The sequence below is a fragment of the Tupaia chinensis genome, unplaced genomic scaffold, assembly GCF_000334495.1.
Source record: "Tupaia chinensis unplaced genomic scaffold, TupChi_1.0 Scaffold143921_1, whole genome shotgun sequence".
Classification (NCBI taxonomy): domain Eukaryota; kingdom Metazoa; phylum Chordata; class Mammalia; order Scandentia; family Tupaiidae; genus Tupaia; species Tupaia belangeri.
In genome coordinates, this window is record NW_006203772.1 from 379,763 (window position 1) to 397,411 (window position 17,649).

General features: G+C 45.6%; 2 protein-coding genes across 2 annotated transcripts in view; one reads left to right on the top strand and one right to left on the bottom strand.

Annotated features, from left to right (window-relative positions):
* SDF2 (stromal cell derived factor 2) overlaps nucleotides 1–492 on the bottom strand; it is a 13,323-nt gene extending 12,831 nt beyond the window's left edge. The window contains 2 exon segments of the mRNA XM_006165456.3: nucleotides 54–159; nucleotides 161–492. Coding sequence (XP_006165518.1) covers nucleotides 54–159; nucleotides 161–349 — 295 coding nt within the window. The 5' untranslated portion in view covers nucleotides 350–492.
* A 65-nt stretch (nucleotides 493–557) lies between these two features.
* SUPT6H (SPT6 homolog, histone chaperone and transcription elongation factor) overlaps nucleotides 558–17,649 on the top strand; it is a 44,591-nt gene continuing 27,499 nt past the window's right edge. Inside the window, 9 exon segments of the mRNA XM_006165455.3 lie at nucleotides 558–697; nucleotides 13,597–13,724; nucleotides 14,945–15,103; nucleotides 15,202–15,278; nucleotides 15,535–15,727; nucleotides 15,953–16,037; nucleotides 16,667–16,940; nucleotides 17,574–17,642; nucleotides 17,644–17,649. The exon segment at nucleotides 17,644–17,649 is cut by the window's right edge and continues 48 nt beyond it. Coding sequence (XP_006165517.1) covers nucleotides 13,616–13,724; nucleotides 14,945–15,103; nucleotides 15,202–15,278; nucleotides 15,535–15,727; nucleotides 15,953–16,037; nucleotides 16,667–16,940; nucleotides 17,574–17,642; nucleotides 17,644–17,649 — 972 coding nt within the window. The 5' untranslated portion in view covers nucleotides 558–697; nucleotides 13,597–13,615.

Genomic DNA, 17,649 nt, shown 5'->3' on the forward strand with positions numbered 1-17,649 from the left:
CCCCCCCCGGAGCCAGCGGGCCTGCCAGCACCGGCGCCCGGTCCCCGCAGTACCTGACCCATAGCGCACGTCGTGCGAGTGCAGACGGACGTTGTGGCGAGTGTTGAGGAGCTTCACCACAGAGCCGCAAGTAACGACAGCCAGACTGGACGCTGCCGCCAGCCAGCCGGGACGCTGCCGCCGCGCTCCACAGGCTCCCGAACAGCAGCAGCGGCACCAAAGCCATCCTAACCGGGTCGCGGAGCCCCCCAATCTTCGAAGACTCGGTCCCTCCCCGGAACCGGAAGCTGAAGGAGGAACCACCGAGAGGAACAAGTGAAGTAGCTCTCATCTGATCTTTATGGTTCATTTGGCTAGAGCGGCGTGAGACGCCCGCTGGAAGCTGGTTGCTTCCGATCCCCTCGCTCTGTTCCGGAGGCTCTGTGACAGCTGCCTTCCTGAGCCGCTGGTGCCAGCTTTCGCGCCTCCGGGACGAATCCCTGTCCAGCCGGGCCGAAAAGTGAGCAATGGCCCGCCCACTCCCAGTGACAGGGAGGCGGAAGTGACGAAGCACGTTGACGCAGCAGCGGCGGCGGCGGCGGCAGGGGCGGAGGGGCAGTGCGGTGGGTCCGTACTATACCTTCCCAGCCTCGGTTCGACGACTCCATTTTCCTTGGTGGGGGCCTAGCGCACCGGAGAAGCGGTGAGCTTCGGGCAGGTAAAGTTCGGACTGCAGAGCGTGTTTCTCGCACGGGTCAGGTGGGGAACCGTGCTTCTAGGGCCTGGTCCCGTAAGGGAAGAGGCACTGGGGAGCCGTATGCGGGAAGAAGGGAGGGGCGGCCTTCCCTGCTCTACTGGGGGGAAGGGGAAGGAAAACGGGGTATTTACTCAGAGTCTCCAGGCTTTTCCCTGCACTGTAGCACCCAGAACCCGTGAAATGCGTGGCCTGGTGAATCAACAGGCTTCCTGGGATTCCGTCCTTCTCTCCGCAGCTTCTGAAAACTGGGCCACGCGAAAGAATTGGGAATGGAAGGGACCTGAGGCTTCCGAGCTGGGATCAAGTGATTGAATTGCCTGTTCTGGGGACATGAGTCCTATGAACGATCAGCGGTGCAACCGTCAGGCTAGGGGGCGATGCCAAGTTCCAGCTCATTCCATATTATTGAATACTGCAATTAGAACTTTTTGTAAATGGCTGCATCTTTCATCCGTTTCTAAACATCAGAGGTCTTGTAGAAGTACCTGAAGCCAGTTCTTTCTCCCCAGATTGATTTCCTCAAACATTTGTCAAATGTCTACCATGAACATCAGAATGGATTCAGTCAAAACTTTTATCTTCCAGTTTCTGCCTTTTTGCCTAGGCACTCTCTTGAACCGATTAGAGCAGTTCATTTCCCTGGTTTGGTGCAAGAATTGATACTTGTTTTTCTTTAGAGGAGGCCTGAGCTCCCCAAAGTACTGTCGTGGAATTCCCTGTGCTGTCAGAAGTAGCAAGAGACTATAAAAGTATAAATGTACGCTGCTCTTAATAAACATGGAGTGTGTAAATAGTATTGAATTTGATTTGGGGGGGAAAAAACTTAGTTCTATTGTTGGGACCAGCAGTTAGCATAATGACTATGTCGCTGGACTCTCATGTAGTCGACAGCGGTTCCCGTCCTGGACGGGGTGGCTTAAAACTCACACCCGGCGCCTGTGCGCGTGTGCCCAAGATCCCGAGAGGAGAAGGGAGGAGAAGGGATTGCGGCGTGGCCATCCCCCTGGGGGGTGATTTCTCACTTTCTGTCTCTCTGTCTCTCTCTGTCTGTCGGCACACCCTATAGCAAAAACCTCTCCAAAATAAAAAAAAAAAAAACTTAGTTCTCTTGTTTATCTCAAAATCTCTGATGTTTGGATTATAGAAGCATGGTTGCTCACTTTACAAACTAAAGGTTTTCTTCTTGAGTATCCTTGATACAAGTCTGGCTTTATTCAGTTCATTGATGTGGCTATTAGAGTCAATTAGCATACTATGGTTACTCTTAAAGAGGTTTTAAGCTCACCAAACAATTAATCTCATCAGAAAGCACTGCAGTCTGAAAAGGCTCAGTCATGTTTTACACTTCTTCCGCCAAAGGCCTCCTCATAAGAGAAAAATCTATGTAGTATGGTACCAGTCTGGCTTCTTGTCCAGTATTTCATCAAAATTGCTCCTCAAGGTGGGAACCAGCAGTTAGCGTAATGGCTATGTTGCTGGATTCCCATGTAGTCTAGCACAGTTAGAGAAGGGATTGCGGCGTGACCATCCCCTCTGGGGGGTGATTTCTCGCTTTCTGTCTCTGTCTCTGTCTGTCTGGCGAGCGCATGCACCCTATAGCGAAAACCTCTCAAAAAAAAATTGCTCCTCAAGGTCACTAGTGATTTCTGTGTTACCAAATGCAATAGATATTGTTTTTCATCTTCCTAGATTTCAAGAAGAGTAAACTTAGTTACTCCATTCTTTTTTTTTTTTTTTTTGAGAGATTTTTGCTATAGTGCACGTGTGCTCGCCAGACAGAGAGAGACAGCGACAGAAAGCGAGAAATCACCCCCCAGGGGGCATGGTCACACCGCAATCCCTTTTCCTCCATTCTCCTCTCGGGATCTTGGGCACGCCGGGTCTGGGATGCAAACCGCGTTCGACTACATGGGAGTCCAGCGACATAGCCATTATGCTAACTGCTGATTCCCAGTTACTCCATTCTTGAAATTCTCCTTTGTTGGCTTCATTGACCTTAATTTTCGAATTTCTGCATTTCTCTGGCTGTTCCTTCTCCATCTCCTTTACTAGCCACTTTTGTTGTCTACCTAATGTCTAAATGCTGGATTTCTCTCAGGGTTTAACCCTGAGTCTTTTACACATTTCCATTAGGCAATCCAGCCTTAATTATCATCTGAAAGCCGGCAACTCCCAAGTTTAAATCTCTAGCCCAGTTCTTTGTCTTCTATGTCCCAGATTATACATCACAGTGCCCACTTACTTATCTCCTCTTGGACCTCTTTAGGCATCCCAAAGCTAACTTAAAGAAAATTTTGGTTTTTCCACATCATTCTAAACCTGTACTTTCCTGATTCAGTAGGCGGTACTCCCATCCACATGATTGCTAAAACCAGACCTCAGAGAGTCATCTTTGGTTCCTTTCCCTTACTACCCCCTTCCCTATCTTTTAGCAAGTCTTACCAGTTGTATATCCAAAATGTATATGAAATCTGAACTCTGTTCTCCGTCTCCATGCTAACATCCTATTCCAAACCACTGTCATTTTCTGCCTACAGTATATAATAGTATCCTCAGTTTTTCCTGTTTGACTCAGATCTCCCTTCCGTCCATTTTCTTTCTTTCTTTCTTTCTTTCTTTCTTTATTTTTGAGAGGTGTTTGCTATAGGGTGCGTGCGCTCGCCAGACAGAGCGCGACAGCACAGTAGAAGGCGAGAAATCACCCCCACAGGTGCGGATGGCCATGCCGTCTCCTCCATTCTCCTTTCGGGATCTTGGGCACGCACGCACACGCGCCCGGCATGAGTTTAAGCCATCAGGTCCTGGACTCGAACCGCGGTCAACTACGTGGGAGTCCAGCGACATAGCCATTACGCTAACTGCTGGTCTCTTCTGTCCATTTTCCAGGTAGCAGGATTTTACCAGGTCAGATTTTGTCACTTTTCTGCTTAAAGCTCTCCGGTGGCTTTCCATTACCTTCATGCCCTGCTTGAGTATGTCCCTTCTCCCTCCTGTTCTGCTGTTTTCACCATGCTCTACTTGCTTCGGCCTTAGCACACCATCTGCCATAAAGTTCTTACCCACTTTTCTTTTTTCTTTAATAATTATTTTATTGAGAACCAGCAGTTAGCATAATGGCTATGTCGCTGGATTCCCACGTAGTCGACCGCGGTTCGCGTCCCGGACCAGGTGGCTTAAAACTCATGCTGGGCGCATGTGGGTGCGTTCCCAAGATCCCGAGAGGAGAATGGAGGAGAAGGGATTGCTGCGTGACCATCCCCCCTGAGGGATGATTTCTCGTTTTCTGTTTCTATGTCTCTCTCTGTCTGTCTGGCGAGCGCACACGCCCTATAGCGAAAACCTCTAAAAATAATAATAATAATAATTTTATTTAACTTTATTTTTTAATTTTAATTTTACCAGAGAGAGAGAGAGCACGAAAGTGAGAAAGCAAGTTGCCAGGTCCGGGACTCAAACTATGATTGGACATGTGCGAGTTTGGTGCCCTTAACCAGCATGCTGCTTGCTGGCCCTCTTCCTGACTTTTCTACTGGAACCTCTCCCCTGGCTCTGCATCCCACATCCTGCCCATTCTTGATATCTCAGCCTAACTAAACTCACCCACTCAGAGGTGAGGATGTGTGTTTCCTTTGTAACATTTATGGCAAGGTTTGTTTTTATTTGTGGTTTGTTTCTTGCACCAAATACAAGAACCTTTGGGGTACGGACCTCATCTTGTATAAACCTGGCATGTGGTAGGCACACATTAAGTATTTTGAAATTAGCAAGTACATGAAGTCAGTTCTCTGTTTAAAACCCTGCAGTGGCTTCTCAGCACCTTTAGGATAGAGTTCGAGATTCTTATCTTACTCTATACAAAGAACTTTATGACTGTCTACCAATAATGATGACCCATTCTCCTCCCCCATCAAGTTGGCCCTCTGTTCCTGTCACAGTGCATACTGGGCGTTATATTGGAAGACTCTTTACCACTACTGGGCCCCTCATCAACTCCTAAGAAACCAGCTCTTCTACTTTACTAGCTCTTTTGTGAGGAGGTCTTTGTATAGAGTTAATTTCTTAGAATCAGCTTGGGTTCTCCATTACAAGATCCCATGGTACCCTAATCATCAGTTCTTTAAAGATTTTCTGTGCTTTTAGATTTAGTGTCTTCAAATCAAGGCTCATGGACCTAAATTAGGCCACTATTGGTCATTTACATAACTCTGTATCCTTTTGGGCTTCAATGGCAGATTTGACCCTGTTGAGAAAAATTTTGCCAGCTCTTTTGCTGCAGCAGGAGCTATTCTGTCCCCCAGTATGTGTGATACAAGGCTCAGAAAATAATCCTCCCTCCCTTTGTTGCAGGGATGCTGAATCTGGTTATATATTTCCATTATTTTCTGCTCATCTTTTTTTTTGCTCTTTCTTTTGTCCTCTAAGGAACTCCCAAAAGGAAAAGGATAAATAATATTTTTTAATTACTTACATTAAGAACTATTATTTGGCTGACCCCGTTAAGGGTAGTTAACTGCTGTAGGAATCTGGATCCTACACAGCCAACTGCAGTTTGAATCCTGGCCCCAGCAGGTTGAAGAACTCCCCAAGTGTGTGAGTATAAGTGCCTAAAATCCTGGTGGAATGGAGAAATGGAGGAAAAAAGATTGCAGTGTGACCATGCCCCACTGGGGGTGTTTTCTCTCTTTTTTTCCCCTTTCCCTCTAGCAATGATTTAAAAAAATGAAGTTATTAACACTGATGCTTTCTTGAGACAGCAGGTGGCATGGTGGTTAAGGTGCTGGACTCCCTCATAACTGACCACAGTTTGAGTCCTGAACCTGGTGGCTTGGTTTCTCTCTCTCTCTCTCTCTCTGATTCTCTCTGGTGAGCACATGTGCCCCATAGCAAGTTAAGAAATAATGTTGGGGGGTACCAGCAGTTAGCGTAATGGCTATGTCGCTGGACTCCCACATAGTCGACTGCAGTTTGAGTCCCGGACTCAGTGGCTTAAAACTCACGCTGGGTGCGTGTGCGTGCGTGCCCAAGATCCCGAGAGGAGAATGGAGGAGGAGGGATTGCGGCGTGGCCATCCCCTCGGGGGGTGATTTCTCGCTTTCTGTCTCTCTGTCTCTGTCTAGTGAGCGCACGTGCCCTATAGCGAAAACCTCTCCAAAAAAAAAAAAAAAAGAAATAATGTTGTTGTAGAAAAAGTCAGGATGCATTTTTGCATAGAAAAATCTAGAAAAGAATATGTCAGGATTTTTCTGACAACCCAGTATTATTGGAAGCTGGAAGAAAGGGAATCTTTGTTCTACAGTGACAAAAAACATACCAAAATTTTATCTTAGTAAGATGGCAGAACCTGTAAGTAAATAAAGAACTGGTGTTTAGCTGAAATAATTTCCAAGCAAAGTATTGACGGTGTGGCCTGTCTTATTCTTGTTGATTATACAAAAATTTGAGAGGAGACAGATACTTTGAAAGAAGAATTACTAAGCAAAGAGGAGCCAGGACTTGGTAGAAAATTCTTAGCCTACCCAGACTGCCAAAGATACTGAAATTAAGCTATTCACTGCCAGAAAAAAAAAAAAAAAAAAAACCTGGAAAAAAATTAAATTATGCTTTTTATGGAAAATTAAGACCTTTTTCTGGGACCAGCAGATGGCATAATGTTTATGTCGCTGGACTCCCACATAGTCGATTACAGTTTGAGTCCCAGACCTGGTGACTTAAAACTCATAGTGGGCACATTTGTGTGCATTCCCCAAGTCTCGAGAGGAGAATGGAGTAGAAGGAATTGCAGCATGGCTATCTTCTTTCTTGCTTTCTGTCTGTCTCTGTCTGGCAAGCGCACATGCCCTATAGCAAAAATCTCTCTAAAAAAAAAAAAAAAGAAAGGAAGGAAAGAAAATGAAGGCCTTTTTAAAAATAAAAAATTGCGGGACCAGCAGTTAGCATAATGGCTATGTCGCTGGACTCCCATATAGTCGACCGCGGGTCATGTTAGGAAGGAAAGAAAATGAAGGCCTTTTTAAAAATAAAAAATTGCGGGACCAGCAGTTAGCATAATGGCTATGTCGCTGGACTCCCATATAGTCGACCGCGGTTCATGTCCTGGACCTGGTGGCTTAAAACTCACGCTGGGCGTGTGTGCGTGGATGCCCAAGATCCTGAGAGGAGAATGGAGGAGAAGGGATTGCAGCGTGGCCATCCCCCCTGGGGGGTGATTTCTCGCTTTCTGTCTCTGTCTCTGTCTGTCTGGCGAGCGCACACGCCCTATTACAAAAATCTCTCCAAAAAAAGAAAAAATTTGCTGTGGAGCACATGCAGCTGCTAGAGAGAGATGCAGAGTAAGAGAGAGACAGAGAAAGTGAGAAACCACTCCTCAGGAGTGATGGCCACATGGCAGTCACTTCTTTCTTCTCTCAGCATTTTGGGCACACACATGTGCCCAATATGTTTCTGAAGCTGCTGGGTTCAAGATTTGAACTGTTCAGTTGGCCATGCGGGATCTAGCCACCTTAACCGCTATGCTGCTACCAGCTGACCCTCTGATATTGTTTTCTGTAAATAAGACTTGCATGTTAAAATTTCATATTCCATTTTATATTCAATAAAATTAACTTTTTTTTTTTTTTTTAATTTGACCAGAGAGAGAGAGAGATAGGGAGAGAGGGAAAGTGAGAAAACAAGCCTCCAGGTCCATGATACAAACCATGGTCCGCTGTGCGGCCTGGCACCTTAGCCACCATTGCCACCTGCCAGCTCCAAGCATGTCGATTTTTTATTCTAAATTGGATATTCACTCATAGACACTTTTACAAAAGTCCTAGACCTTTGCTCATAAAGTACAGAATGTAGAATGGTAGTTTAAGCTCCACACCACACTGCAGAGGCTATTTCCCAGACCACCAGGCCCATTCGACATCAGCTTTTGCTCATGTTGTCTTTCTCCAAACTATGTTCTTGACTCTTCTCCAAGTCAGGCATCACCTTTTTCGAGAGATTCCCAAACCCGCTCTTCATGTTGCTCTCATGGTCCTGGTGCGTAATTTAACATGGCATTAATTATGGTTTGTCATAACTTCATTTACGAGTGTTTTGAGATAAACTGTACTCTGCTATGATAGGAAGCCCACTTGACTCATTTTTAAACCCAAGTCCCATCACAGCTTGACCCTTAAAAAAATTAATTAAACTGCAAAGTGGAAGGGATTAACAGACTAGATCTCTTTTCTGTCTAGTCTCTTAATTGCCTCTTACGACTTCTTGTTCAAAGAGAGTGTCTGCAGAGGACCTCCCCTGTGGCAATCTGATCCCAGCTCCATTCCTCTTCCAGAGAATGTCATGGTAACCACCACAGCCTCTCCCTTTGAGCCAGTCTTGTAGTGCAGCTGTGCTTCTGCTGGGAGAAACCTTCTCCCTCCACCTCACTATTCCCTTTCCAAACCTATTTCAGTTGTAAATTTTTTAAAAAGAATTCTTTTATTTAACTTTATGTATTTATGTATCTATTTAATTTGACTGGAGAGGGACAGAGTGAGAGTGAGAGAGAGAGAGACAAAGTGAGAAAGCAAGCCACCAGGTCCAGTACTAGAACCACGGTCAGCCATGTGGGAATCCAGTGCCCTTAACCACCACACCACCTGCCAGCCCCTTCAGCTGCAAACTTTAAGAGCTTAAGTACTGAATACAAAATCCATTCTAATCAGGCTCCCAGATATCATATATTAGTAATAGTTGCATACAAATGTATTAGTGTCTTCGCTCTGCTTGTCAGCCTCAGTCTGCAATGCTGCTACAGCAACCTCGATACGTATCTAGCTCCAGCAAGTTACAGTAAGTCAAGGTTACTTCTGGCACACTTCTTTGAGCTGTATGTCTTGACACAGCTAGATTGGAGGCATTCCCTGGCTACTCTAGCTCAGCTTTATTGCTGACCTAGGCAATGGGAGGCGAGGGGAGGCGGGACACAGCTCTCTTCCCAAGCTGCGGGCAGCGTAGAATATGAGCTGCCCCCAGGACAGAAGAAAGCTGTTATTTTCATCAGTGAGGCTGTCTCTTTCTCTCTGTTAAAGAAGGCTGGGAGATGGGACATCTGGTCTGCAGGAGTTAGCGCTTTATTTGAAGATGTTGAGGCCTTAAAAGAAGACTGAATCCATGGGTCTGATAGCCTAATAATTAAAGCAAGCTATGTGTGGGGGCTGCTGTACCCTAATCTATTTTAATTCTTCAGTCTATGACAAGGGGGGAGCAGTGTCAAAATTAAAATTAGAGCTCCAGATTGAATTGGCAGAAGTTTGTGACATTTGCTTTGTCAGTACTCATACTAAATGACCTTGAGAATACGGCTCTCAGGGCTAAAGACATCAGGCTTCCTATGTCATGGCCCTACAGGGTGTTTATAATGTTTCTCATGCTTTTTAGTCTCAGGATTCCTTTTTGTTGTTAAAAATCACTGAGGACTCCAAAGATATTTTGTTTATATGAGTTATAGCTATCGTTATTTACTAGATTATAAAGTAAGGCATATCTTTAAAATATTCATTAATTCACCTTAAAGTACAAAGGCATAAATAGAGTGTCTTTTAGAGAGAGATTTTTGCTATAGGACGTGCACTTGCCACAGAGACAAAGACAGACAGAAAGTGAGAAATCACCCCCTCCCAGGCAGGGATGGCTATGCCACAGTCCCTTCTCCATTCTCATTTTGGGATCTTGGGCACGCACACTCAACGTAAGTTGCGCCACCAGGTCTAGGACTCGAACCACAGTTGGGGCTACATGGGAGTCCAGCGATGTAACCATTATACCATCCACTGGTCTCACATACATAAAAGTTTTTATGAGAAACAACTATAATCCTTTTTTTTTTTTTTTTTCCTGAGAGGTTTTCGCTATAGGGCGCGTGCGCTCGCCAGACAGACAGAGACAGAAAGTGAGAAATCACCCCCCAGGGGGGATGGTCACGCCGCAATCCCTTTTCCTCCATTCTCCTCTCGGGATCTCGGGCACGCACGCACATGCGCCCGGCGTGAGTTTAAGCCACCAGGTCCGGGATGCGAACTGCGGTCGACTATGTGGGAGTCCAGCGACATAGCCATTACGCTAACTGCTGGTCCCATGAAACAACTATAATTCTTAAAACAAAATTTAGTGGGAAGAATGGCATTGTTTTATTATTATATATGTGTGTATATGTACATACACCTACAAAACCTTTTAATATTGGATTGTCATGACATTTTTTCTGTTTTCATGCAAAAATGCACCTTGACTTTTCTGACAACTCAATAGAATACAATTGGAATTTCATATCCATTCCTATATTTAATCCATCATGTTATCACATATCATTCGACCTCTGTAAAACCACTTAGGCTCATGAGAGAAAGGAGGGGATGACCTCTGGGCCACACTTGGAAACTACTGAGTGCAGTCACTGACTTTGGAGTCAGGCAGACCTTAGCTCACATCCCAGCATTTGTGGTTGCTAGTTGTGTTATCTTGAACGAGTTACTTCATCTCTCTGAGTCTTTTTCTTTTGTTGAGTTGAGAGAGAAGCGTGTTTAACTCAGGACAGTCTAAGAATTAATAGGATATTTGTTAAGCATCTGGCACTTGAGTGAGTGTGCAATGAACATTATTCCCCAGTGTACATTTTTTCTAATGACTTGAGTATTTGAGAGCACCCCGAAGAGACTCATGTTAGTTTTGTGCGTGAGTTGGTTGGCTGGTTTTCTAAATCTCTCCCTGTGCCTGCTCTCTACATCTGCCATAATCATGAGACTTTCACAGCCCTTGTTTTCCTCTCTCTCCTGCTGTTAGACAGTCGGCTCTTGGAGAACAAACAGTCCTGCTTCTCTTCAAATCCCCAATCCTAACAGTTTATGAACGTGGTAGACATTCGGTACAGTTTTTGAAAAGAATGACACCTGAAACCGCAGCCTACAATCAGACATAAGACCAGACTGAAGTTGAACATTGCCCTCCCTTTCCATCAGAATGCAATATGTTTTTTTTATAATTATTTATTTAATTTTATGTATTCATTTATTTTTTCTTAATTTGACCAGAGAAAGGCGCGTGCACACACGCGCGCACACACACGCGCACACACACACACCCCCACACACACAGAAAGTAAGAAAGCAAGCCACCAGGTCCGGGACTTGAACCATGGTCAGCCATGTGGGAGTGTCCAACACCTTAACCACCATGCCTTTGGCTGGTCCCCAGAATACAATACTTTTTGGTTTTTTTGGAGAGGTTTTTGCTATAGGGTCCATGTACTTACCAGAAAGACAGACAGAAAGTGAGCAATCACCCCCCCCCCAGGGGGGTGGCCACACCGCAATCCCTTCTCCATTCTCCTCTCGGGATCTTGGGCACGTACGCACACGCGCCCGGCGTGAGTTTAAGTCACCAGGTCCTAGACTCAAAACACGGTCGACTACATGGGAGTCCAGCGACATAGCCATTACTCCAACCGCTGGTCCCGGATGCAGTACTTTAAAAAAAGAATTATTTGTTCAGTTTTACTTATTATTATTTTATTTGGCCAGAGAGAGAGGGGGAAAGTGAAAAAGTAAGTCTCCAGATCTAAGGAACTTGAGCCATAGTCAACCATGTAGGAGGACAGCGCCTTAACCACCATACCACCTGCTGTCCCAGAGCCCAGTACTTTTTTTTTTTTTTTGGAAATGTTTTTTTCCACAGAGCTCATTCACTCACCAGACAGACAGAGAGAGACAGAGAGACAGAAAGCAAGAAATCCCCCCCTGGGGGGAATGGCCACGCCGCAGTCCCTTCTCCTCCATTCTCCTCTCGGGATCTTGGGCACGCACGCACACGCGACCAGCATGAGTTTTAAGCCACAGGGTCTTCGACGCAAACCGCGGTCGACTACATGGGAGTCCAGCGACATAGCCATTACGCTAACTGCTGGTCCCGAGCCCAGTACTTTTAATGTTTTCTTGAGCTCAGTTAATCTTTTTTCTGAAGAGGTTTTTTTTGCTATAGGGCATGTGCACTCACCAGAAAGACAGAGTTGATCATTCTGCAGGGCACAGTTTGGGCGGGAGGAATGATGCTGAATTCGTAAGCACCCCACTGCAGGGTTCCAGATAGAATCTTGATGTTAGACTTAGGTGATGTATGCTGTTTTAAAGGCTCACTCAAGGCCCAGCAAATTCTGTTATGGCTCATAGAATTCTCCACTGTCATTTCCAGGCTTTGAATGAGTCTGAAAGCAGAACAGAAGAAAAAGTTGAGGTTGATTGGTATAGAATACTGAGGAAAATAGTCCCAGAATTCAAATTCAAACTCACTTAACATTTATTGAAACAGTAGGTTCTTTCCTTTGTGTCATGTAATTTTCTCAGCTGCTCTGTGAGGTATGTAGTACTGTTGCCATTTTTCACGTGAAGAAGCTGAAACACAAACATGATCTCTACTCTTGCTACAGGGAGAGAGTGATAGATAGAAACAGTAAGAGGGAAAGTGAGAAGTCACCCTCCAGGGGGGTGGCCATGCCACAATCCCTTCTCCTGCATTCTCCTCCCAGGATCTTGTGCATGCACACACATGCACCCAGAATAAGTTCCAAGCCATGGTCAGCCGTGTGGGAGTCCAGCGATGTAACCACTATACTAAATGTTGTTCCTTTGGTCTCTACTTTTGAGGCTAGCAATCTTTCCATTTCACTGCATTGCCTTTATTTTGTATACCATAGAAGTCTTTCAGAGTGTTTTGCAGGGAAGATAGATAATGAATAGTAAAGTCATGGGCCAGCCAGTGGTTAAGGTGGCTGGATCCTATGTGGCCAACTGCACAGTACAAGTCCCAGACCCTGCAGCTTAATAAAAACACCGAGCACTTGTCCATATGTGCCCAAAAATCCTGAGGACAATAGGGAAAAGGGATGGCTACGTGGCCATCTCTTGGGAGGTGCTTCCTCTCCCGCCTCCATCCCTTTATCACTATTTGGCAATCACACACACCTTATAGCAAACTTAAAGAATACATATGTATACAGTCATGATTCTAATGTATTGTTTTTTCAACTTTGTTAGAGGGTGTGTGTGCTTGCCAGAGAGACAAAGTGAGAAAACACACACACACACACACACACACACCATGGAGCTACCCTACCCCACTATCCTTTCTCTCCACCATCTCTGACTCATTTCAAGATTTTGGACACACCTGCACACCTGCCCAGCATGTTTTTCAGGCCACTGGCTTTAGGCTCAAACCACACAGTCAGCTGTCAAGATGCTGGAATCCAGTGTCTTAACTACCATGCCACTGACTAGCCCAAAATTCTTGTTTCTAAAGAGGCCCCTTCTCCATCCACATGTGCCTGTTACTCACTAGTGGGCTCAAGCTCATGAAGTATCATTTAACCTATTGAAAAGGGTTTTCCTGATTCTATGTACTGTGTACAAAAGCACTAAAGTTGGCACCTACCGTTTCCCAAATTTCCGACGAGCAAATCATATAATCTCACTTACTTCCAGGTCCAAACCTGTAGTTATCCCTACATTAGTTTCTTGTCTTACCTGCCCATTCCCGCCTCCACGTGGTAAGTGAAGTGAAGTTCTTTGGGGAAGAGAAATGATACGCCTATCACCAGTTCAGTGAAAAGCCCTTTTTAAACGTCTACATGAGTGGAGAGTCCCTGAGAGGAATGGGGAATGGAAGAGGTGGAGCCATCTGATTCTTACTTTCTTATCCCAGAGAGGAAAAGATGGAGTGGGCAGAGTGGTGGCAGGGGGCCAAAAGGCTGATGTGAGAAGGTTTAAGAGCTCTCTAAAATTGTACCTCCTTTTTCTTTTTTTTTTTTTTACCCCCACCTCCCTTTCCTAATCTTCAAGCAGGTTGTGAGAAGGTGCAACAATGTCTGATTTTGTGGAAAGTGAGGCTGAGGAGTCAGAGGAAGAATACAACGATGAAGGCGAGGTGGTGCCCCGAGTCACCAAGAAATTTGTGGAAGAGGAAGATGATGGTGAGGAGGCCCCATCCTCAAGCTTCTCCCCACTATTGCTAAGCTTTGGATAGTTGGATTCTTGCTGATGAAAGGCTCAGTCTGAGCACAGAAGTTCTCACACATGAGGTACCAGCTTGAGAACTTTCAGTCATTCTTCAAAACTACCCACAGAGCATCTGTCTGCTACATGTCAGGCACTGTGCCTAGAACTGGGAGGTTAAAAAAAAGAAAAAACAGATTCAGCTATTGTGGGGTTTAACTTAATGGGAGGGGTGAACAGTAAGCCAGTAAATAAACATATAAGTGATGTTTTCCACATTTAGACCTAGCAGTGTTGGCATTTCTGCTCCATTTCCTGTTTCTCTGGACAGACCCAACCATTAGGATCATCAGCTAAGTATAGCCATGACATGACTTTAAAGGGAAATAAAATGTAAATTTATTCTTGAAAGAATTATGGATGAAAGAAGGAATATAGCTCCTGAGTTTAACTGAGGAAAACAAGGTTATTGGTGGCCGTAAATCCTCTAGTAATGATTTTGAGAAGCCAAAGTACTTAGGGTAATTAGGAAGATCACCTTCCCTAGCAACAGATGGTAAATGTAAAAAAAAGAAACCATCCTGATCCAGCCGGTAGCCTGGTGGTTAAGGTGAATGGATCCCTCATAGCCAACTGTGGTTCAAGTCAGAGATCTGGTGGCTTGAAAAGCATGCCGGGTGCATGTGTGTGCATGCCCAAAATCCTAAGAGGAGGACCAGCAGGTGGCATGGTGGTTAAGGCGCTGGCCTCCCGTAAGGCTGACCGCAGTTTGACTCTCAGGCGTGGAGGCTTGCTTTCTTACTTTATCACACACACACTCACTCTCTCTGGTGAGTGCATGTGCCCTATAGCAAAAATTTTAATAATAATAAAATGTTGGGGTTTTTTTAATCCTGAGAGGAGCAAAGATTGTGACATAACCACCCCCAGGGAGGTGTCCCCCCACCCCAGTCTCCAAAGAGCACATGTTCCCTATAGCAAAGACTAAAAATAAAAGGAAAGAAAGAAATCTCCCTTTACAGATGCGCCTGCTCTAAGTTGATGGTCTCGTTTTGCATCTTTATGTGAGGTAGAAGAGTTAACATGACACCCAGATTATTAGGTTCAGAATAGGTGGAAAATCACAGTTAAGCTGGGAGCCCTGCCCCACTCCCAGCCTGTTCCCAAGGTCCATGCTTCAGACCTACATGTTTTCCAGACGAAGAGGAGGAAGAGGAGAATCTAGATGATCAAGATGAGCAAGGAAACCTGAAAGGCTTTATCAATGATGATGATGATGAAGATGAAGGGGAGGAGGATGAAGGCAGTGATTCTGGTGATTCAGAAGATGATGTTGGCCACAAGAAGAGAAAACGCAGTGAGTAGTCTGTCCTCGTGTCAGACAAGCCTGGGGTGGGAGTTCTAGTGGGGACTGGGGTCTCCCTGTCACCATGGGTAACACTTGATTTTCTTCAGCATCTTTTGACGACCGCTTGGAGGATGATGATTTTGACCTCATTGAGGAGAATCTGGGTGTCAAAGTCAAGCGAGGAGTAAGTAGCATTCTTTGTCTTGGTGAAGGAAAAAGCCCTTAAAATGCAGTGGCTTCCAGGAGGGAGGAAGCAAATCCAGGAGAATGTTGGGAACATTAAGGGCAAAAAAGGTGCTCAGTGTTAACTGCCAACATGTGCTTTCCTGTGTCCCTTGGTGGGCATAATTGTGGTGGGAGATGGCAGTGAGACTGGCAGACAGACAAACATCCTTATGCCACACCCTTCAGACTTATAGAGCAGGTTTTCCCACCCCTAGCAAAAGTACCGACGTGTCAAAAAAATGTCAGACGATGAAGATGACGACGAGGAGGAGTATGGCAAGGAGGAACATGAAAAAGAGGCTATTGCGGAGGAAATCTTCCAGGATGGGGAAGGGGAAGAAGGGCAGGAGGCCGTGGAGGCCCCCATGGCTCCTCCAGAGGAGGAAGAGGAAGATGATGAAGAGTCAGGTATGTGGCATAGGCATGGAGCCAACATGTGGGTGGGTGTTGGGATTTCCTAACCGCTAGGGACAGTATAGGAACCCAATCTGCTATAACCTCCCTGCATGTGACATAATCAACCTTTTTAGGAGCCTTTGTACTCTTTTCGCTGGCCATTGACAATAAGAATTAAAGCCGTTCAGTCCTGGCACAGCCCCAGAATCAGCACTTACCTCTCCCTTCCCCACCCAGATATTGATGACTTCATTGTGGATGATGATGGACAGCCTCTGAAAAAACCTAAGTGGCGGAAAAAGCTTCCAGGATACACAGATGCGTGAGTGGGGTCTGGTACGAGGTGGTGATAAAGGCATTGTGTGAACCTGGTCAGCAAAAAGGTCAGAGGTCTCTGCTCAAAATGGGACATTCTCAGTCTCCATTGTTTTGCTTCCATGCCTAAAATAACCTCTACTACGCAGTGATTTCAGACTGCTTCTAGAAGCCCTGGGAACTCTCTGCATTCTAGGGTCACTATGGGATTAGGGCGGAGCTCCACATAGCATCCATCTTCCATTAGCAGCTTCACGTTTACTCAGTAATATATATTGACTTTCCAAGTATTTTGTTAGAAGGAGAATGTCTGTATCAAAGTTTCAGAGTTTGGAAGCTGTTCTAAGTGAATACTGTAAGGCCTTAGCAGAAGGTGGAGCTCTGCTAAACAGGATGTGGACTCATCTGCCCTGTCGCTGTTTGATTCTCATTATAAGCAGGTGCCAGAGATGGGCTTTTTATCCTCTAGCGAACAACAGTGGTCTTAATATTATCGCCACTAAGCCTTTCTTCCTCAGTGAATGTGGCTCTTTTTTACCTTTCTCCTTGCTTTCTTGGGGCAAGTAAAGGATCTGTCCAGGGGATGCATTTCTTACCCCTGAACCTGACCCAGCTGGCTCTTGCTGCCACCCACAGAGCCCTGCAAGAAGCCCAGGAGATCTTTGGCGTGGACTTTGACTACGACGAATTTGAGAAATACAATGAGTATGATGAAGAACTAGAGGAAGAATATGAGTACGAAGACGATGAGGCTGAGGGCGAGATTCGAGTGCGTCCCAAGAAAACCACCAAGAAGCGTGTGAGCCGCAGGAGCATCTTTGAGATGTATGAGCCCAGTGAACTGGAAAGCAGCCACCTCACAGATCAGGACAATGAAATCCGAGCCACTGACCTGCCTGAGAGGTTCCAGGTAGAAAACCACAACCCTCCACCCTCCTGTCAATTCGTCCTCACTTTGCAGCTGAGAAATAGTCTAACAAATCCAACCCTGAATAGTATCCAGGATGGGATTTGGAGCCCATCTGACGGGGTCAAGGGAATCCAGCTTTCAAAGGAGGGTAGACAGGTTCTCACCTTGCTTCTCCTCCCAAAGTGATGTTTGTGTGCATGCACACACTCTTCCTCCTCCTCTTTTTTTTTTTTTTAGGTTTTTGCTAGAGAGTGCATGAGCTCACAGGAGAAAGGCAGGGAGGGAAAGTGAGAACGCACCCCCTGTGGGAAATGGTCAAACTGCGCTCCCTTTTCCACTCCTTTTTGGGATTTAGGGCACCTACACTCACCCGGCCTGTTTCTCAAAGCTGCTGTGTCCAGGACTCAAATTGCTTAGTAGCCCGTGTGGGATCCAGCCACCTTAACTACCACGCTACTGGCTCTAAATGATTTTCTTTCTTCAGCAAATCTCTAAAATTCTTACTTTGTGGTGGAACACTGTACTAGGCACTGGAAATGCAGGCCTGAGGACTGCCGATTTCTGTTGCGAAGTGCTGTGTTTTCCTAAGTGGGATATAAGATAAAGTCAGTGTCCCCTTGTCGTTCACTGCAGCTCCGCTCCATCCCTGTCAAGGCGGCCGAAGATGACGAACTAGAAGAGGAAGCTGACTGGATCTACAGGGATGGCT